The sequence below is a fragment of the Sciurus carolinensis genome, chromosome 1 (assembly GCF_902686445.1).
Source record: "Sciurus carolinensis chromosome 1, mSciCar1.2, whole genome shotgun sequence".
In the NCBI taxonomy this organism is placed as follows: Eukaryota; Metazoa; Chordata; class Mammalia; order Rodentia; family Sciuridae; genus Sciurus; species Sciurus carolinensis.
Window position 1 is genome coordinate 43,588,865 of NC_062213.1, and position 23,644 is coordinate 43,612,508.

The 23,644-nt window shown below is 33.7% G+C and overlaps 1 protein-coding gene across 1 annotated transcript in view; it reads left to right on the forward strand.

The window, feature by feature from the left end:
* Positions 1-23,644, forward strand: part of Virma (vir like m6A methyltransferase associated) — a 57,429-nt gene that overhangs the window by 17,567 nt on the left and 16,218 nt on the right. Inside the window, 14 exon segments of the mRNA XM_047563252.1 lie at positions 82-250; positions 2,970-3,092; positions 4,030-4,302; positions 6,047-6,382; positions 6,385-7,186; positions 12,812-13,200; positions 13,203-13,296; positions 14,571-14,701; positions 14,704-14,724; positions 16,741-16,823; positions 19,556-19,649; positions 19,785-20,329; positions 20,855-21,090; positions 21,768-22,020. Of these exon segments, the coding sequence (XP_047419208.1) occupies positions 82-250; positions 2,970-3,092; positions 4,030-4,302; positions 6,047-6,382; positions 6,385-7,186; positions 12,812-13,200; positions 13,203-13,296; positions 14,571-14,701; positions 14,704-14,724; positions 16,741-16,823; positions 19,556-19,649; positions 19,785-20,329; positions 20,855-21,090; positions 21,768-22,020 (3,549 nt within the window).

Below are 23,644 nucleotides of genomic sequence, written 5' to 3' on the forward strand. Positions count from 1 at the left end.
TTAGTCAAACCATAAACTAATTTGATTTCAGTTTAGTTCTGGCATATTCATTTGAATGATCCCCCTCCCCCCCCAAATTAGGTGAATACTGATGGTCTAGTGTTGAGGGGCTGGTATAATTGTCTGACTCTGGCAATATATGGATCAGTGGATCGAGTGATAAGTCATGACAGAGACTCACCACCACCTCCACCTCCACCTCCACCACCACCCCAGCCACAGCCAAGTTTGAAAAGGAATCCAAAACATGGTGAGAATTTTTAATTTGCTTTTGCCATCGAACATGTCTGTTATAGTAAGAAAATCTAATTCAGAGAGTCTTCTATCTTAATCCTTGCCTAAGACTTTGCAAAATGCTTTTCCATTTCCCATTCTTTTCTGTAAGAATTGATTTTTATTTTAAAGTTCTTTTTTTTTTCTCTATTTTCCTTTAGAGCTTTTAAAATTAATGAGGGAATGTTTCATTTAAAATGCCAGTGATAATACAATCTAGTGATGATTCTTCTTCTTTTTTTTTTTTTTTTTTCCAGTGCTGGGGATTGAACCCAAGGTCTTGTGCTTGGGAGGCAAGCACTCTACCAACTGAGCTATATCCCTAGCCCTCTTCTTTTTTAACAAACTTACCTCTAAAAGAATTAAAAGAATTTGATATGTATGCCTGAAATCCTTATGTTAATGGAATTTTTTTCAGGAATGCAGTACAAATTTGTTTGAATGAATAAATCTTAACTAATGCAGATTTTTCCCCCTTTTGCGAGTTATTAACTGGAAACAAAAATAAGAACTTCAGTACACTTTAGTTGCTTTTGTTAAGTAGCAGGGCTCATGTTTCACAGGGTCTTTTCTGCCTACTTCAATATTAATCACTATAAGGAGTTGAAATGAGATTCAGGAATACAATTTGAAATTATAATTGAAGTCATGGGTAATTTTTTTACTTTACAATTATTGTTTTATAAGCTTAAATAAAATAGTCTTTGTTTCTCTTTATGCTGATAAGACAGTGTGGGGTGAGACCTTTTTCTCTGATGGTGGTCACACACTGTACTTTTATCTCATATCTTACCTGCTATGCAGTTAATCTTTTACTTTTTCTTTTTTTAATTGGAACTTTATGGTTATATATAGTAGTTAAGTTTATCCCAACAAACTCATACATACATGGAAATCGATTTCAGTTCATTAGTCCCCCCTTTTCCTTCTGTTCCTCCCCACTGCTTGTTCTTCTAATCTTTCATTCTTCTGTGCTTGTCTTTTGTGCCAGATTGTGAACTCCTTCTGGACAGAGAATATGTTTTAATTATAATTATGTCTTTAAAAGTTTTATCACAGTGTCTTACATATATAGTGGCAACTCTAAAATTTTATTCAGTTTATTGACTTTTAAAAAATTAACATGTAAGCTCATATATTTTATTTTAAAATTTATTTTATTTTTAATTTTGTTTGGTACTGTGAATTGAATCCGGAGGTGCTTTGCCCCCGAGCTACATCCCCAGTTCATTTTATTTTTTTATTTTGAGACAGGATCTAAGTTGCTGAGGGCCTTGCTGAGTTGAGGCTAGCCTTGAGTTTGTGCTTATTCTGCCTCAGCCTCCCAAGTTGCTGGGATTTCAGGTGTGCACTGTTGTACCTGGAAAAATTTTTAATTTTTATTTTTTAATTGACATGTACAAATTGTACATATTTATGAGACACTTTGTGATATTTTGGTACATGTATTTGTTATATAATGTTCAATGTTCAAACATTATCATATGATTATCATTTCTTTCTGATGAGAAGACTCAAAATATATAGTATATTATCATCATCTGTAGTCACCCTACTATACACTAGAACACCAGAACTTTTTTCTCCCATAGGAGGTTGCAAAGAAATGTACAGGGAACTCCTGTGTATTCTTTACCCCCACCTAATATTAGTACCTTTATAATTGTAGTATACTATCAAAACTAGAAAATTGGCATTGGTACAACCTGTAGAGCTTGTTCAGATTTTACCATTTAGACATGAACTCATTTTATGTGTGTGTGTCCCCAGCTCTGTGCAATTTTATGTCTGCAGACAGCCTTGAATGATCACCTCCAGAATCAAGATACTCCTGTACCACCATCACAAGATGTCCTTGTGTTACCTCTTTAATGACTGAACCCATCCCCCTGTCTCTAAACTTTGGCAACAACTAATCTGTTTATCCTATCTATAATTATAGTCACAAATGTTCCTTAAATGGGATCATGCAGTATCTTTTTGAGTTGAACTATTTTTGTAGTACTGGGGGTTGAATTTTGGCTTGACTTATGCTGAGCAGGTGCTCTACCACTGAGCTATATCCTGAACCCCAAGATTAACTCTTTATTCAACATAATTTCCTTAAGAATTGTGCCCTTTGTTACACTTACTGATAGTTTGTCCCATTTTTTTCAACTGATTAATACTACATAGCAGTTTTTTTCTCTCCCTTTTTCTTTATTTTTTTATTATTTGTTTTTATTTTAATTTTTGCTTTTTTTTTTTTTTTTTTTTTTTTTTTTTTTTTTTTTTAAGGGTGCTGGGGATTGAACCCAGGTTTTGCCCTAAGCACATGCTCTATTACTGATCTATATCCTAGTCCATACCACAGTTTATTTAACTCTTCACCATTGAAGGACATTTGAGAGTAGGTTCTAATTTTCAGCTTTTACAAATGAAGTTAAATGTCTGTATACATTTTCCTGCATGAAAATAATAGTTATAACTGTAGTTATTCATGCCCAAGAGCATATATATTATATTTTAGTATGTGGGAAGTTGGGAATTCTAATATTACCAATTAATTAGCAAAAATTTTGTTAAGATTCCATGAAGGAAAAGTTATTATTAAAAAATTATGGAGATGAAAAATTCAAATGATGAAAAATATTTTTCATGCATTTATTTCACTTTCATAATTTGAAGGTTTCTTTCTCTATCCAATAAAACCTTAGCTGATGGTGAGAAAGAAGATCAGTTTAATGGAAGCCCTCCAAGACCACAGCCAAGGGGACCAAGAACTCCTCCAGGACCTCCTCCACCTGATGATGATGAAGATGATCCTATGCCTTTGCCAGGTATAAGTAAAATCAGCACTAGGACCTCCCCTCCCCGCTTAGAGTTAATTAGTGCTTTATAATTAAAGGAAAGAATTAGATGCTGGTAATCAGAACTTGATAACTGCCTTCCTTTCTCTCATCCTGTCCAGTGTTTCCTTGTGTTTTTCTTTTGGCAAGTGAACTTGTTAAAAAAAAAAAAAAGAAATTAATTCACTTGAAGCTGAACCAATATTGCTTTGAAAATAAAGCATTAATGTGCTGTAATGGTATGTATAGACAAGTACTAGTTAAAAAGAAATAGTGTGTATTAGAAGAGATAAAAATCTATAAAGTTACCTAAAGGCTAAAAAGAAAAATAGCATATAAATGTAATAGTATACTTTATTAATTCTCACTTTGTACTCTTTTTTTTTTTCTTTTTCTTTTTTCTTTGATACTGAGTATTGAACACAAGGGTGCTTAACCACTGAGTCACATCTGGAGCCCTTTTTATTTTTTATTTCGAGACAGGGTCGGAGTTGCTAAGGACCTCATTAAATGACTGAGGCTGGCCTTGAATTTATGATCCTCCTGTCTTGGCCTCCTGAGTTGCTGGGATTATAGGCATGTGCCACTGTGCCTGATACAATGTATTCTCTTAGTATCTTTTTTTTTTTGTTTTGTTTTTGTTTTTGTTTTTAGTTGTAGATGGACACAGTACCTTGATTTTATTTTTATATACGTAATGCTGAGGATTGGACCCGTTGCTTCATGCGTGCAAGGCAAATGCTCTACCACTGAGCTACAATCCCAGTCCTCTTAATATCTTTTAAAAGCAAGTAATTCTGCCACTTTTTAAAAAGAGTATTTATGAACTAAATCATCCAAAATGCCATTGAGTAGTTGTGGTATCTAGTTCTGCTGCTTCATGTAATTTAAACTATTAATCTGTGCCTTAAATCTAAATTTTTTTCAGTGTCTGGTGACAAGGAAGAGGATGCTCCCCATAGAGAAGATTACTTTGAGCCCATTTCTCCTGATCGAAATTCTGTTCCTCAGGAAGGTCAATATTCTGATGAAGGAGAAGTAGAAGAGGAACAACAAGAAGAAGGAGAAGATGATGAAGATGATGTGGATGTAGAGGAAGAAGAGGATGAGGATGAAGATGATCGACATACAGTAGATAGTATTCCTGAGGAGGAAGAAGAGGATGAAGAGGAAGAAGGTGAAGAGGATGAAGAAGGCGAAGGTGGGTTATATTATATAGGACTTTGGTTTTATGTACTAGAAACTAGATGTTTTTTTAAGCGATGCCCAGAGGATTTGTGACAAAGATATATGGGTTTTAGGAAACCCAGATGTTAGGAAGCCAGGCCCCAAGACAGGACTACAAATGAGATTTTCATCATTTTTATGTGTCTACTTTATTCTCTGTCAATTAACTCTTGTTTATTTTCCTCACAGCTTTAATCTCTGTTTAACCAGCTTAAACTGTGTAACTGTCAGTCACATTTCCAGTTTCCTAGGAGAGAGATTCTGTTTGACTTGCTATGAGTTGCTCCTTGATGCCATCAGCTCTGGCCAGGGAAACAGGGTCAAGTAATAAATACGTGATGGTTAGGATTTGACAGCAATTTTCAGAGTAAGGAGTAATGTTGTAACCTGGAAGGAATTCCTAAAGATTTTTGGCATACAGACCTTTTAGCAAAACACTACATTATTTTTAGAAATTTAGGGATGGAAAGTCTTAATTATACAAGGACATATGGCAGAATGATTCAGTCCTTTAATTAGGTTTATTTTTCCTTTGGAAGCAAAAAGTGAGAGATATTTGAGTTAATTGACTCTGAATTTGTCCTGTAAATTACATGTAATGTTAATGCATTTGTGCAAAATGACAGAAAATCTGCTTGACTTTTTTCTACAATAATGAGGGTGAGGGTCATTTCAGAATCACAGAGCTTTTTACACAATACACAGGTAATTTGATTATTGAGTGATGCTTCTGTTAGTTTCCCCTATTCCCAGATTATCAAATAATATTTTTAGATTTACTGTATATGGCTGGCAAGTAGATTTCATCCAGGCACTTTTCTTAATCTGGGCAATTTGGCAGAGAATGTAAAAGAATGAGGCTGGTTAATTTTTAATATAAGATATTTGGCTTATCTCAGAGCAAGACCCCTAACTGGCCTTTATCTTTTCAGATAGCAGGTATTGCTAAGGTTAAGCAAAGGAATGTCAAAGTGGACTGGAGGAATTCTCTGGATATGTTTTCTTTCTTTAGCCATTATTGCTCATCTCCATTTACCATAGCCAGGCAATAGTAGTGTTAGAAATTAAAACTAACAAGTTTTGGTTTTAGTTTTATTTTATTTGACTTAGAAAAAAAAGCTGAACATGCCATGATAAGAAAGCTTTATTTTGGCAAATCTGAACTTTTTAAATGAATAAATTTTCCATAATAATATGACATAGATCTAGCAAACTGTGTGACAGCCAGATATAGAAAAGTAAAAATTTAGGAATATGAAATATAAAAAAACTATAATATTTTTCTGAAATTGTTCAATTTAACCTTATTATTTTGGTATTAAATATTAATTTTTACTTATCTTTAATAATGTTTTCACACTATTTTTTTCATCTTAAAATACTCTCTCAAGAGGGCAAGCTTAATTTTTTCTCTCCTGAAAGAGATATTTTTGTTACTGAGAGGCATGTCTAATTTTATTTCCATGAGGCAAAGATATCTGTTACAGAGTTTGTTTTAAAGCTGAATATATATAATAGCAGAATTTTCTGTACCCATAATTATCCTACTAGAAATTATGAAATGTTGGCAGTTGTGGGTGCAGAAGTTGATTTTGTTCAGGAAATTATGAAATCTTATTGTTTTCTATACTATAAAATAAACCTTTTTTGATCCACCACAATTTATGCATTAAACAACAAAGATGTAATACTTAAATGTTATGTAAACTGATTTTCAGGTGATGATGGTTATGAACAAATTTCCAGTGATGAAGATGGAATTGCTGACTTGGAACGTGAAACATTTAAGTATCCAAACTTTGATGTTGAGTACACTGCTGAAGACTTAGCTTCTGTTCCTCCTATGACATATGATCCATATGACAGGGAACTGGTACCACTCTTATACTTCAGCTGTCCATACAAGACTACTTTTGAAATTGAAATCAGTAGAATGAAGGATCAAGGCCCAGATAAAGAAAACTCTGGGGCAATAGAAGCCTCAGTGAAGTTAACTGAACTGTTAGATTTGTATCGGGAAGATAGAGGTGCAAAATGGGTAACAGCTTTAGAAGAATTCCAAGTTTAATAATAAAGGGATTAAGCTATTTGCAATTGAAAAACACAAAACAGGACTCCCTTGGCCAGTTGGTAGACTGGACAATGCAAGCTTTAAATTTACAAGTAGCCTTTCGCCAACCCATTGCCTTAAATGTCCGGCAGCTCAAAGCTGGGACTAAATTAGTGTCCTCACTGGCTGAATGTGGGGCTCAAGGAGTCACGGGACTGCTACAAGCTGGAGTGATCAATGTATTATTTGAGCTCCTCTTTGCTGATCATGTCTCATCTTCCCTTAAGTTAAATGCTTTTAAAGCTTTGGACAGTGTCATCAGTATGACAGAAGGAATGGAAGTTTTTTTAAGAGGTAGGCAGAATGAAAAAAGTGGCTATCAAAAACTTCTAGAGCTCATACTTTTAGATCAGACTGTGCGGGTTGTCACTGCTGGTTCAGCTATTCTTCAAAAATGCCATTTCTATGAAATCTTGTCAGAGATTAAGAGACTTGGTGACCATTTAGCAGAGAAGACTTCATCTGTTCCTAACCACAGTGAAACTGATCATGACGCAGATGCTGGACTTGAGAGAACAAACCCAGAATATGAAAATGAAGTAGAAACTTCTATGGACATGGATCTTTTGGAATCCTCAAATATAAGTGAAGGGGAAATAGAAAAGCTAATTAACCTCCTAGAAGAAGTTTTTCATCTAATGGAAACTGCACCTCATACAATGATCCAACCTCCTGTTAAGTCTTTCCCAACCATGGCACGGATTACTGGACCTCCAGAGAGAGATGATCCATACCCTGTTCTCTTTAGGTGAGACATAATTGTTTTGGGGAAATACATTTCATACATCATTATAGGAAATTATATGTGGCGATTTTTAAAATTTTTTTGTAGGTATGTAAATCAAAATAGATATTCAGTAGTGAAACTGAAATATGTTGAGTGAGCCTATATTGTGTTAGTACTTAAAGCAGACTTAGGAACATAAGTGAAAGATAGTAAATAATTAACAGTAATGTGTGTATAAGCATGTCTGTGCCGAGAAATAAATGAGGAACTGCTGAGTTGCTTTTATCTTTAGTTAATACAATTTCACCATTGTAAATAAGAGGATTTTTATTTTGCTTTAATTTTTGAGGCTTACTTTTTTGGTATTTTGCCTATAAATAATTTGCTAACCAACATAAAAAATGGCATTTTTGTTATACTTTATTATTTCTGGGATTTGTTTTTCTTGATTTGGGGCAAAGTGCACTACCAGGATATGGGATCCCTATACACTCTGAAATCTGCACCTATCCATTCCTGGGTTTAGCTGAAGCTATCAGACCTTGTCTTAGCTTGAGTCCTCTCAAAGCATAACTTGTGTCAAAGTCTTGGATGCAAGTAATTTCTTTGAGAGGTTATCCTAGGAAACAAATGTATGAGAAGAGTAAAATAAAGGAGAAGAGAAAAGCCACGAAAGGAGTTATTTTTAAACTTACTGGCTTTAGAGAAAACTCTGAGAAAGAAAGGTAGAGAGGCATAAAGTGAATATTAAGACTGGGTATTGTCAGCCCACAGACTGAATAGTGGGAGAAGGTCGGTGATATAACCTTGGGGAACAGTAATAGAGTAGGAGTTTGGGTGGAATATGTAGAAGAAATAAAAAGATAAAATGAGCTGGGGTTGTGGCTCAGTGGTAGAGCGCTTGGCTAGCATGTATGAGGCACTGGGTTTGACGATTCTCAACACCACATAAAAATAAATGAATGAAATAAAGGTCTATTAACATCTATAAATATGTATATATAAAAAAAGAAAAAATGAGAACTAGGAAAGAATGTTGTTATGAAAACCAAGGAAGAGGTAGTATTTGGGAAACAGTCAAGAGTATGTTGTGTCAGATTCAATGGAGAGTTTCAGAAAATAAGATAAAAAGTCATGTGATGAATTTTACAGTGTAGATTGCAATTGGAACTTAGGCAAAAGCGGCTTAATGTAGTAATGGGAGAGGAAGTGTGAAGAGTCACTGGGAAATGAGGATATGAAAGCAGTCTAGGTTTACTGTTTTGAGATCCTTGACTAAAAGGGAAAGTTAAGAAATAAAACAGCAGCCAGAAAGAGATTCTGGGGTCAAAAAGGAAGATTTGTAGTTTATAGGAGTTTGGAAACATTTATGTATTTTTAAATATCCTTTTAGAAGAGTATCTTTTTTTGTTTGGTACCAGGGATTGAACCCCAGAAGCTTAACAGCTGAGCCGCATCCTCAGCCCTTTTTATTTTTATTTTTTTTAATTTTTACTTCTACAGACTGCATTTTGATTCATTGTACACAAATGGGGTACAACATTTTATTTCTATGGTTGTACTCAATGTAGATTCACTCACACTATTCATGTAATCATACATATACATAGGGTAATACTGTCTGTCTCAGTCTACCATCTTTCCTTCCCCCACCCCATCCCACCCATCTTCCTCTACACCATCCAAAGTTCCTCCATTCTTCTCTTACTGCCCCTCGCTACCCCTTCCCCATTATGTGTCATCATCCACTTAACAGAGAAAACATTCAACCTTTGGTTCTTTGGGCTTGGTTTATTTCACTTAGCTTGATATTCTCCAACTCCATCCATTTATCAGCAAATACTATGATTTTATTCTTCTTTATGCCCGAGTAATATTCTATTGTGTATATGTACCACAGTTTCTTTATCCATTCATCAGTTGAAGGGCATCTAGGTTGGTTCCACAATCTGGCTATTGTGAATTGAGCAGCTATGAACATTGATGTGGCTGCATCACTGTAGTATGCTGATTTTAAGTACCTTGGGTATAAACCGAGGAGTGGGATAGCTGGGTCAAATGGTGGGTTCATTCCAGGTTTTCTGAGGAATCTCCATATTGCTTTCCAGAGTGGCTGCAACAATTTGCAACTCCACCAGCAATGTATGAGTGTGCCTTTTTCCCCACATCTGCGTCAACACATTATTGCTTGTGTTCTTGATAATAGCCATTCTAATTACAGTTAGATGAAATCTTAGGGTGGTTTTAATTCGCATTTCTCTAATTACTAGGGATGATGAGCACTTTTTCATATATTTGTTGATCACCTGTATATCTTCTTCTGTGAAGTAACTGCCCAGGAAGAACATATTTGTAGACTGAGAAGAGTGACATTTAAAGTCAAGGAAGAGGGAGATATAATTTATTATACAGGTGTAGGAGATAGTAATAATTGCTGGTGCAAGTTTTGGTAGATGAAGTCAAGAGTACAGATATGGGAGTTTGAGAGGAGAAAGGAAACCTTATGAGAGTGCAAATATAGATACATTTGTAGTGTTTGAGATAATAAGGGAGTTGAGGCACTTCTTACTGATAACTTCAGTTTTAATAAAATAGGATATGAAGTCATGCAGTGAGGATGACTGAGTAGGGAATATAAAGAAATAGGTGATGCTTTCAGTTACTAAAGAGAAACTAGTAATTAACTGTTTATTAAATGTTATTTTCCCCATACCTGGAGGAAGTATGCTTTCATATCAAACTGGAGAAAACAAAGGGCTTTGGATGCTGTGCTAAGGAATTTCGATTGTACTTTTAGAAATGGGAAGATCTTGAATATTTTGGAGTAGCAGATGTGATTAAAGTAGTGTTCTAAATTTTTATGTCACCATACATATTGGAATGAAAGAGAATTTGGAGTTATTAGGTAAGTAAGCTAGTCTGAAGATTCTAAATATTAGGTATTAAGAACTCAGCCTAATATTGTGGCACTTACCAGGAGTGAAAGGACAAATATGCTTATTATCTAGAGTTTGTGGGACTGGGATTGTAGCTCAGTGGTAGAGTAATTGTCTAGCCCGTGTGAGGCACTGGGTTCAATCCTCAGTACCACGTAAAAATAAATCAATAAAATAAAGGTATTGTGTCCTTGTACAACTAAAAGTATATACATATGAAAAAAGTTTGTGGGGCAGGGGTTGTAACTCAGTGGTAGAACACTTGCCTAGCACATGTGGGGTGCTAAGTTCAGTCCTCAGCACTACATTAAAAAAAGTATGTGTATATATCTATATGTGTGTGTGTGTATTTATTTGTATATGCATACATATATATAAATAAATGTATTGTGTCCATCTACAACCAAAAAAAAATTAAAAAAAAAAGTTTGTGAAAGAACAATGACTAGGACATAGCATTGGGACCTTGTAGGTAAGAGGAAATGGAAAGGACCTACAGTTTTCAGATCTTTAGTTATGGAGACCTCAGTTAACCTCTAGTTAAGGAACTGTGCTTTCCTTGACAGAAACTGGCAAATTAGGAGGAAGACTGGAGTTTTTTTGTTTTTTTTTTTGCGGTACTGGGGATCGAACTGATCAGGGCCTCTACCAGCTGAGCTATCTCCCCAGCCCAAGACTGAATTTTTAAAAGTGAATAATTGCATTTTGGAGGGATTAATTTAAAGTGATAACAAGGCTTTAACAACCTTCAGAAGCAGACACCTTTTTAATGTCCCCAAGATCAGCCCCAGGATTGTCTAGGAGGACTCATAGAACTTAGTGTGTAGATGTATTCAGCAAAGGATCCCAAACACAATCTGTATAGGAATAAGGTACCTGGGCCAAAGACTGTAGAAACCAATCATAAACTTCCAAAATTCCTTCCTCTCTGGAGTCACAAAGGACCTGCTTCACTCCCTCAACAACAGGTGTGGCAACAATGTGAAATGTTGTCCAGGCTTTTACAGAAATTTAATTTTTAATTGACAAATCATTGTGTATGTTGTATATGTTTATGAGGTATAATACGGTGTTTAGATATATGTACACAGTGTAGAATGATTATATCAAGCTAATGGACACCCAGGCTTTTTGTTGTGAGACAGCTATGCAGACACTCATGGTAGCTACCTTGTGCCAGAGTTCTAGACCTCTAGAAGGAAAACAGGTGTTCAACTTAAATCATATTGTTGCATAAATGGCATTGGCACAGTAAGCGGTTTTAACAGTTGATGGCATAGGACCCATCCAGAATTCTAGTTTCCATATGCTAGACAGGGCCATCCTCACAAGCAGGGCTTTCTAAGGATAAAGCCCTTTCTGAGTCCCGCTGTGTTAACTATTTTCTGAATGGTCCTTAAGGTAGCAAAAGATATGCACTTAGAATAATTCTGGAGTTTTGTCATCTTCAGAGTTCTGTTTGGGTTCATGGTAATCAGTCAACTGGGTGATGTTTATTATCACTAGTCATGATTTTAACAAATTATTGATCATGATATGTATTGTCATGAATATCATGATAAAAATATAATAAAGAATCCTGAACAATAACAGAATTGAAAAATCCATTTTAGTTTTTAATAAAAATAATTCTGACCTTTTTTTCCTTTTTGCAGTATAGGGGATTGAATCCAGGGCCTCATACATGCTAGAAAAATGCTCTACCACTGAGCTATACCCTAACCCACCAAATTCTGGTCTTTAATCTACTTGTTACAATTGTTCACAGAAGCTGTTTTACCATTTGCAATGACTAAAAATGTGGAGTCAGACTTTCAAATAATTTTTATTCTTTTTAGCACTGAAAAAATTAGGAATTTTTCCTAACTCAAATTACAAACTTATATTAAGCAAGTCTTCTTTTGTAGCTAAGAGATGTTTTGTTAGATTCCCCCCATTTTTGAATGTTTGAAAAAAAAGTCTTAAATTTTTGTTTTTTTAATCTTTAAGTTTTATTTTGAAAAAGTTGATTTTAGAAGAGTTTAAGCCTGGTAGGCCCTGTAAGTAAGGAAAGAAATGCATAGATAAGGAACCTGATGCTCAAATAAATTGTCTGTGACATTTGTCTGTTTTGGAGTGTTGGTTAAGTTTCACTTTCCCCCTAAAATTATGTATACTAAAGGATACTTATATCTGATAAGAGTGATATATGAGGTAGTATTAACTATTCAAATGCTAAAAGTGTTAATTTGAAAAGTTTTTTCCCCCTAGAGATACTTAGATCTCTGGTAAATCTGCATCTATTATATGCTTCAGATTATATGTAGTATCTTTTTCCTGGCTACACTAGTTCACATATATTGATATGCCTCAGATAGAGTGGTGAAAAAGGAGCATTTGATAAGTGGTTCAGAAAAGAAGGTCTAGAATTTAGAGTGAAGGTTAACACTGGAGAGAGAAAAACTCTTCAACAGTTATTTATTGAGCATGTACTGAGTGTTTGCTAGGAGGAAGCCTCTGAGAACTTTCACTTTTATTTGGCCCAGTGGAGAGAAGACTTGATAATCACATTATTGTTATTATTTTTGTGGTTTTTAGTTAAAGCATAATATTTCTGAGGATAAGGAATTAAGGCCATTAAAATTTTTCACTCTCATCTTGTCTAGTGAATGTTGAATAAATGAGAGTGTTTTGCACTTATTTGACAGTATATCCATTAACTTTTCTACAGGTATCTTCACAGTCATCACTTCTTGGAGTTGGTTACCTTGCTTCTGTCAATTCCAGTAACAAGTGCCCACCCTGGTGTACTACAAGCCACAAAAGATGTTTTAAAGTTTCTTGCACAATCACAAAAGGGCCTTCTTTTTTTTATGTCGGAATATGAAGCAACAAATTTGTTAATCCGAGCTCTGTGTCACCTTTATGATCAAGATGAAGAGGAAGGTCTCCAGTCTGATGGTGATGATGCATTTGCCTTGTGGCTACAGGACTCAACTCAGACGTTGCAGTGTATTACAGAACTCTTCAGCCATTTTCAACGTTGTACCGCCAGTGAAGAAACTGACCATTCAGATCTTTTGGGAACCCTTCACAATCTTTATTTGATTACTTTTAATCCTGTGGAAGATCAGCTGTTGGCCATGTTTTCAGTCTTGAGAAAAATCTACAAAGTCTCATTACTCTAATGGAGTACTATTCCAAAGAAGCTTTGGGGTAATTTTCTACTTACTCCTTAAATTTTCACTTAGATCATTAATGGGCTAGTTTCTTTAAAAAAAAGGTTTTCTTTGAATGCAAAAACTATTTTTTTATATAATACATACCTCATTAATTAAGAATTAGAATGACAGAAATCTCTAAAATATAATATGTGGCTCCAAAGCAATGGATCTTCTGATAACATCTTTCATTTGCTCTATGGTCTTGACAAAGACTGTAATTGTAGTAACCCTATTGATATGTGTAAAAGGGAATCCGAAGACCCAGGGATACATATTTAAAAGCAGTGCACACTCTTCTTGTCTTTTACGCTTGCCTTCTAAAGCATTTGTAGCGCTCTGGTTTCAGAATTGCTTGACTAGGTGGGGGGAATTGAGAATGAATGGTTTTAAAAAGCCTGCTCAGTAGGGCAGAGGGTTTGTAGTGCATGAGAAGAGACATGCCCTCTTCCAATGCGGTAGCATCTCAGTAACTGCCTTCACAATGTGGACTTGATTACTTCTTGAGTGACAAATCTTTGGAGCCTGTGAAAGGCAAACCACAATGGCTTCTATGCCTAGCTATATCTTATTGGTTCTGTAATGGAAGACTGAGTGATAATGTCAGGTAATCACATTTGTTCCTATTTATTCAATTGAACAAAGATTTTAAAGGAGACCAGTGAAGTATAGTCCTAATATTTAATTGTTATGAAATATTCTTGTTAATATTTCATTATTCTTCTGTCTTCATGTCTTAGGAGAACTTTCCTTTCCTTTGTAGTTTGCTTTTATTTTTATATACAGTCGGCCCTCCTTATCTGTGTGTTCTATTTCTGAGGATTCGACCAACCATGAATTGAAATATTCAGAAAAAAAAATTGTGTCTGTACTGAACATGCATGGACTTTATTTTCTTGTCATTCTTAAGCAATATAGTGTAATAACTATTTACATGACATTTACTTTGTATTAGGTATTATTATAAGTAATCTAGAAATGATTTAAAGTATATGGGAGGATGTGTGTAGATATATACAAATACTAAGCCATTTTACATAGGGATTTAAATCTCCATGGATCCTGAGGGATGACTGCATTGTTAAGTAGTGTTTTCAGGTAAACTGGATATGAACTGTAAAATCTGATTTCTTATCTTCAAGAAGTTAGTCATGTTTCATTGTAAATTTCCTTAGTGTCTTTAAATCCGAATAGAAAATAATGTTTAAAAATTATTCCTAAAATACTGTTTTTTTAAATCCCATACTTAAAAACCTTATTTTGTTTCAGCGATTCCAAGTCTAAGAAGTCAGTAGCTTATAATTATGCATGCATACTTATTTTGGTGGTGGTTCAGTCTTCCAGTGATGTTCAGATGCTAGAACAACATGCAGCATCTCTCTTGAAGCTTTGTAAAGCAGATGAAATAATGCTAAATTGCAAGGTATGGTACCTGAAGTTATTTTAAGCATTTATAATACGTGAAGGGAAAAGCCTTGGAATATCTATAAATTAATGCTTTGTCATGTTTTGATAATACATATAGTAATCTGTTTTTAACTTCTCGAAATGACCTTTTGTAAAAATAGTTTATAATACTATAAAACAAAAGGTTCGATTTGTTTTTATATATAAATGAACAGGTTTGAAAATGCCTGAAAAGTCATTAATGTTGGTAGTTGATTAAAGTTTCTAATCAAAACAGAAAAGATAGCTTAAGGGCTGTGGATGTGGCATTAGTGATAGAGTACTTGCCTAGCACATGCAAGACTCTTGGTTGGATCTCCAGTAACATACACACAAAAAAAGTTAAGTTAAAGAAGAACTCAAAAGTTTTGTTTTTGGTATAGCTTTGCCTGTGCATGTATTTTGTTACATATATTTATTTCTAAGTATAGCACTATTCTAAATATAACTTGGAAGTCTACTTGTGGATTAACATTTGTGTTATCCTCAAAAATGAAGAATAATAAATATGAACTTTTTTAAAAAAATGTACCAATTTTTTTTAAAGTGTACTTCATTCAATATTGAGTGAAGATTTTACAAACTTATATGGGCAGTCTTAAAAAGCTTAAGTTAGCTAATCACAATTTTTAAATTATTTTATTGTTTCTTGGTTTTCTAGACATTATCAAGTAGAAATTTTGATAACATTGAGTAAATATTGTAAAAATGCTATAAAATGACATGTGGCCTCTTTTATTTATCTGTCTATCTATTATCTCTCTATCTATCTATCTATCTATCTTCAGGGGCAGTTTCGGGGACTGAACTCAGGTGCACTGGGTCACTGAACCACATCCCCAGCCCTATTTTATGTTTTATTTAGAGACCTTAACCCCTCGCTTTTTTGCTGAGACTGGCTTTGAATTTGTGATGATCCTCCTTGCCTCAGCCTCCCCCACCACTGGGATTATAGTCATGTGCCACCATGCCTGGCTCTTCTTTTATTTTTAATCCTAAATCTTATGTGAGATATCTCCAGTAAAACTTGGAGCTTCCCATAGTGGAAATAATTTTTTTTTTCTAAAGTATGCTCTTTTAAAAGAGGGGCACACAGTACCTTTAATGATGTTATTTTCTTGGTGATAGGTACATGGATATGTCTTTTTAGTATTTTGTTCTTTATATCTTTTATTTGAGCTATATAGTCTGTATAAAACTTAATTTTAAAATGCATTGGCAAATTATTGAGGTGCACAGCTGATGGAGTGCAGAACCAAAGAGACATGTGACTACTATTTTCTTTTTTCTTTAGTCATGCCTGTAATCAGTTTGAAACTGGTATATCACTTTTTACATTAGAATGCTTTTCTAAAAATGTTTTTAGAGAAAGGTTTATACAATAAAACTTCTTGGAGAATTTTAGTTTGGTTGCTATAAATGGCATATTTCACTTGTGTTTGATAATTAGAGTTTGTTGCCATTATTTTGGGGTGCTAGTGATTAATTTTATAAAGGCAAATTAAGAAATTGACAACATTTAAATTCTGTGTTGAGGGAGGAGGCACTCAGTATCTTATGGGGTTGATCCTATGGGAAATTAATACATTTTGTTTGTACTTTTTTGGCAGCAACTAAGTTAGGTAAATATACCTGTATTATATTAGTTTAGAAGCAGTTTATAAATCTTTTTTAGTGTTATAAATTGATTATTGCAAAACATTCATTTTAATTAGGTAGACTAATTAAATGTTTAAGCATTTATATTTCAGTTTTCAGAAACCAGATAGTCAACTACTTATTTTTGAACCAATATAATAGGTCTATATTTCCATTTCATTTTAAAACTTGTTTAAAGAACAAGACACGAGTTCATCCCTGTATGCAATTTAGATATTAAAATCAATACAATTCTGATAATGTTTTTCTTTGGGGAAAATACCTTACTTCCTTTGTTATAAAATTGTCTTTTATTTTTAAAAATCATAGATTTTTGTTTTGTTTTGTTTTCAAGAACTTGGCAAGTGGCTTGAACCTCTGAAAAACCTTAGATTTGAAATTAACTGCATCCCAAACCTAATTGAATATGTTAAACAGGTAAGTAAAACTTAAGTGTTTTAATTTTATGGAACTTTGTGATAGAGCATTAAATCACTTTTATAGATAATACAGATATTGTGTCCTTGATTGATTTATTAGACTGTGTAGGTAAATTGGTGTATGGATGTAGATAATTGTGTGTGTACATGAATACACATGCACATAACCCTGTGTACTGTATTGCTTTCTGCTACCAGGTTTTGTCCTGATTTTTCATTTGAATTGGGAGATATCTCCTGACATTTTGATGATATTTACTAAAGTTTGTAAAGTTAAATGCTACGGTAATATAGCATATAACTATTTCAGTTAAACTTTTAATTACTGAAAAAGAATTTCATTCAAAATACTTAGGTGAAAATTGATAGACCAGTTTCAGCACAGTGGGGACTAATTCTGTTGTTAATTTGAGATAGTCATGTCTATAGTTGAAATAATTCATAAAAGATGAAATCCATAAAATCTATAAAATTCACTGTAGTACAATTAAAAATAATCATGTAATTAAAATAATTCAAAACTATAATCATGGCATTCATAGTCTTGGATTTTTTTTCTTTTTCTTGGCTCCTTAGTTGGTCAATGTGTAGCATAGGAAGGAAGAATAAAGGCATTCATAGATACATAAAAATTTTAAACTGAAGGGCAATATGGACTTTGAATTATCTCTTTTTTCATTTAGCAGGTGAGCTGTGCGTGTGTGTGTTTGAGAGAGAAAAGTATATGTAAACCATTTTGGTCTTGGAATTGCAGTGTATTATTAAAGATATATATAGATATACACAAGATATATGTGTATGTGTGAAAATGTATATACGTGAGATAGATATATTGATACACATACACACACCCGATCTGGGTCTACTGTTTTTAGAATGACTTAGGATAATAGCAATTAATAGATATTATATAGATCATCCAGTTTGTTTCCATTCTGAACTAACAACACAGTATTGTTTGGGTTTGTCTGTTCCAGATTTTTCTTCACTAATATCTCTGTTCTTTTCATTCTCTCCTAAGAATATTTTTTAAGTCCTATGGTGCCATCATGGTCTTTTTGTGTTCTTAGCTCTTTGCTTCAGACATATGCAGCCTTTAATAGTATTGTCTTTTATTTAGCAGAAGTACAATTAATGTCCTGTAAATTCAGATTGTCATGCATTCAGGGTATTCGGGCATGGCAGAGTGAAATAAATATCAAATGACTTTAGTAAAAGTATTTAGTAAGAAATATATTTTAGAAATTCGAATTACATGCTAATTGAAAGTTTTGATTTTTATGTATTCTTATCCTCTTAATTGCCGTTCTCCTCAGAAGTTCTGAAAACAGTAGAACCAAACTGGGTGTGGTGGTGCACACCTGTAATTCCAGCAACTCTGGAGACTGAGACAGGAGGATCACAAGTTCAGAGCCAGCCTCAGCAATTTAACAAGGCCCTGAGCAACTTTGGGAGACCCTATCTCAAAATGAAAAATAAAAAAGGGCTGGGGATGTGGCTCAGTGATTAAGTGCTGCTGGGTTCAATCCCTAGTATCAAAAACAAAAAAACAACACAAACAAAAAAAACTGTGGATCCAAGACTTACTTCATGGTGTTATTCCCTGTTGCCCTATGTATTTTTGTAGAGCTGTAAGAAAAAAATTAAAGGAAAACATTATCTAAAGTAGGAAACATGAGAAAGGATTTTTAAAACTTGTTTATATTCTGAAACTTAGCAGTTAGAGTAGGAAAATTTTGAATTTTTTTCACATTTTAAAACCATGTTTAAGGCTAGTCTATTAAAGTTATAAAAACAGGTCTAACTTTGTTGATAAGAGACGGCAGGTGCTAAGGACCTAAACTATATTTCTTTTTCCTCTAAGAAGGCTCTTGACTTGGTATCTGCATTTAAAAGAAAAATCTATTCTATATAACCCAGAAGCATTCAATGTTGATTCCTCAACTTTGAAAGAGGTTTAGTACCCATAGGGCTTTTATTTTTTATTTTTATTTATTTATATTTTTATTTATTTATTTACTTTATTTATTTATTTATTTTGCGGTGCTGGGGATTGAACCCAAGGCCTTGTGCTTGGGAGGCAAGCACTCTACCAACTGAGCTATATCCCCAGCCTGGCTTTTTTTTTTTTAAAGCGTTTTTTAAAAAAATATTTTTTAGTGTCAGTGAACCTTTATTTTACTTATATGTGGTGTTGAGACTCAAATCCAGTACCTCAGGTATGCTAGGTAAGTGTTCTACCATTAAGCTACAACCCCAGCCCTAGGGCTTTTAAAATATATGCTTCAGTTTTGGGAGAGATGTATAAAATGGGTATCCAGAAAAAAGCTATTTTAAACTCTTAATATAGGACATCTCATACATTTCTGTATATTTACTTTGTTTTAGTACTTTACATATACTTGTATGTTACAGTTCTTTTTATTTATATAATAACAATGTAGTACAGCATATGCCAGATGAAATAATTTGATACATTTCTTTAGCTTGAGGGCCTCTATTTTAAATATATAAAAATGTAAAATGTCCTACATATTTAACTTAAATATATATATATTTTTTTCCCCTTTTCTGCTGTTCTGTTCTTTTGTGCTGGGAATCAAACCAGGGCCTTTGTTAAGCAGGCGCTCTACACTGGAAGCTTATATTTTTAACTAATACCATGCCTGAAATTTTCTCTTATTTGATGGGTACCAAGAAACTAAACACTGTTCATTTTTACTTTTAAAGAATATTGATAACTTGATGACTGCAGAAGGAGTTGGCCTTACTACTGCTTTACGTGTTCTCTGTAATGTGGCATGTCCACCACCTCCTGTTGAAGGTAATGTAACTATTATACATTTTAAACTACTGTTCTTTAAGTCTAATATAAATACTGTTTATTAAATAATCAAAATTCTTAAATGATTATTAACATATAAATAATTAATTTTTTTTCCCCTTATTTTATATAAAGGTCAACAGAAAGACCTGAAATGGAATCTTGCTGTTATTCAGCTTTTTTCTGCTGAAGGAATGGACACCTTTATTCGGGTTCTACAAAAATTGAACAGTATTTTGACTCAGCCTTGGCGGCTCCATGTGAACATGGGGACTACCCTTCACAGAGTTACTACTATTTCAATGGCTCGCTGCACACTCACTCTTCTTAAAACTATGTTAACGGAACTCCTGAGAGGTGGATCCTTTGAGTTTAAGGACATGCGAGTTCCTTCAGCACTTGTTACTTTACACATGCTCCTATGCTCTATCCCCCTCTCAGGTCGTTTGGATAGTGACGAACAGAAAATTCAAAATGACATCATTGATATTTTACTGACTTTTACCCAAGGAGTTAATGAAAAACTCACAATCTCAGAAGAGACTCTGGCCAATAATACTTGGTCTTTAATGTTAAAAGAAGTTCTTTCTTCCATCTTGAAGGTTCCTGAAGGATTTTTTTCTGGTCTCATACTTCTTTCAGAGCTGCTGCCTCTTCCTTTGCCCATGCAAACAACTCAGGTATCACTTACATATAACATGCATCTTATAAATGACTGCAATAACACTTTTAATAAAGCCAGTGATTTGGTTAAAAACAAAAACTAATTCTCATCCCTCTTCCCCCCAAAAGACATAACTGGATGAGGGTGAGTTAAAACTGAAGCAAGTTGGTCATTGAAGAAGTACAGGGGTAATGTTTTAAATAAATTTTTGTTAAAGTGAGTTTTATTATGCTGTTACATGTATTTGTACTTAAATTTTTCTGTTATTTTAAATCCTTTCCCCCTTTTATCATGTGTTAGAATTTGCAAATAACTAGGTTGCTTCACCAATGGACTCTGCTCAACTGACTGCTAACCTGAGAACAATGAGATTTTTTAGACTCATTGAATTCAAAGCAAATGTTTAATTGTATAATAGAAAATTAAATGTTTTAAGCATGCACAAAGATGTTCTTTTTATAACAGTTCTTCCTGAACAGTTTTTGTGACTATAAATAAATATTAAAAATCTATGTACACACACATTATACTTTTTTAACAGGTTATTGAGCCACATGATATATCAGTGGCACTCAACACCCGAAAATTGTGGAGCATGCACCTTCATGTTCAAGCAAAGTTGCTCCAAGAAATAGTTCGCTCTTTCTCTGGCACAACCTGCCAGCCCATTCAACATATGTTGCGGCGTATTTGTGTTCAATTGTGTGACCTTGCCTCACCAACTGCACTTCTGATTATGAGAACTGTGTTGGATTTGATTGTAGAAGACTTGCAAAGGTATTTTTATTTTGCATTAAGAAATTTTTCCTCAAGTTATTCTTGACACAGATACACTTTTTTCACTTAGAATTTGGAAACCGTGGTTTAGAATGCCCAGATAACATATATATGTTGTAAATATATACATATACATGTATGTATGAATAAATATGTAAATTATTTTTAATTAGAACACTTTATTTCATCATTTTATGTACAAGATACCTTGGAGGTCTTCATTTTGGACTTCTGAAAAGTGAACTATAAGGAACTATAAGTGAACTATAAGGAAATAGTGACTTAAGAAAATTGCTGGGCGTGGTGGTGCACACCTGTAATCCCAGAGGTTTGGGAGGCTGAGGCAGAAGGATTGCAAGTTCAAAGTCAGTGTCAGCAACTTATTGAGGCACTAAGCAACTCAGTGAGACCCTGTCCCTAAATAAAATACCAAAAAGGACCCGGGATGTGGCTGAGTGGTTAAGTGCCCCTGAATTCAATCCCTGGTACAAAAAAAAAATTTATATATAAAATATCAAACCTGAATTTATAAAATTTTACAGTAATTGATTGTAAAATTCCAGATAAATTGTCATTATATTCAAGGAATGAAATGTTTCATGCAAAATTTGTATAAGTTTAAATAATGCCTTTAAAATCAAGAGTTGTGTTTACTAAATGTATTGATTTTATTTCAGCACTTCAGAAGATAAAGAAAAACAGTATACTAGCCAAACCACCAGGTTGCTTGCTCTTCTTGATGCTCTGGCTTCACACAAAGCTTGTAAATTAGCAATTTTGCATCTAATTAATGGAACTATTAAAGGTGATGAAAGATATGCAGAGATATTCCAGGATCTTTTAGCTTTGGTGCGGTCTCCCGGAGACAGTGTTATTCGCCAGCAGTGTGTTGAATATATTACATCCATTTTGCAGTCTCTCTGTGATCAGGTATTTATAATCATTTTATAAAATCTGTGTGTGTGTGTGAGTGTACACATGTGTGTGCTTTAAAACTTGTCTTTATATTCATCTTGACTGAATAAAGAGCTCTCATGTATGTTGTATTATTCCTGCTATTTAGGAATATAAATTTGATAAGTGAAGGAACAGTAAAATAATTTGGTGCTTCATATAGGGTTTGTATTTCATGGGTTTCTCCAAAGAATTTTTTTCTTCTCCTTTGTAAGATTGCAACAGTGGTAATTTGCTTTATATACTATTGTTTGGATTTTTTTTAGGTTTGGTTAATATCTGCTATGTTAATTTTCTTTCCAGTTTTATTACACACTAAGCAATTCTTAAATTTTATAGCTGTAGTTTTGGTTGAGTTAAAATGTTAATCTTGTTAGGGCAACTTCTGAAGGCATCCAAGATTACTCTGACAGTTTCAGTGGGTTTTGTCTACTGGGTTTATGACTATTGGCTAAAAGTAGTAGTATTTTCCCTTGCTGTCTACATTATTGTTTCATGAGATAATGATAATATTTTTAAATTTTAAAGCCCATTGGGATTGGAATCTTTAAGGAAGATTACCATGCCTAATTGTATTTTAGCTTGTTTGCTAATATCAAGTGGTTATCAGATGTGATTTTTTTTTTTTTCCAGGCAGGGTATTTTTAAATAAAATCCCAGGTTGGAAGACAAAAATTCGGTTTGTTTACATTTAAGATTCAAATCAAGGAGGAATATTTTTTGTGTGACTTCCTTTAAAAAAAGGAACCTGATAGAAAATAATTTTGCATGTTGTCAAAGGATATTTTAAATCAAAGTGTCCGTTTGATTGGTATTTAAGTAATCCATCTTGGATTGCATGACTGTTCTTCCTCCCATATCACACAGATCACATCCATGACCTCACTTTGTTATCCCTCCCTTCTGATTCACACCTTTGTTTTATAGCCCCAAGCTTAGTTGAATACTAATTTGCAGTTTTTTGAAGTAATTAAAGGTGATTAAATATAAAATATACCCCAGAATACCTCTATATACTTTTGCTTCTGTAAAAAGGGTTGTGGAAGTTTTTAGAGTTATCATTAGTTAACCTTGCTTTGTATTGGAAAACTAGAATTTTTAAAGTATATAAAAAGTAGAGGGGAATATGTAATTGGAGGACTGCTTAAATGTTTATTTGCTCCATCACTTTTTATGATGGTTTAAATTCCCATATTAATATGTTAAAATGTGTTTCTCTGAATGGTTTCTTTATAAGCTAAAAAAAGATACCATGGAATAAATGATAAAGTGATTTAAAATAGTTTAGTCCCCAAAACCTTTTTATTTAATCGTTTGGAAGTAGGAAGTATACTTAATAAAATATAGAAGGAAAGTATTTTTAAAATGTGTTCCTTTAAAGTAAAAATACCATAAAGTAAAATATTCAAGCATTTCTCTAGCGTGTATTGGTACATTAACTCTCTTTGTGTGTGTGGTACTGGAGATTGAACTCAGGGATGCTCTGCTACTGAACTGTATCACCAGTCCATTTTATTTTTCATTCTGAGACAGGGCCTTGCTAAGTTGCTGAGGCTGACTTGGAATCCTTTTGCCTCAGTCCCCATAAATTTGATTACAG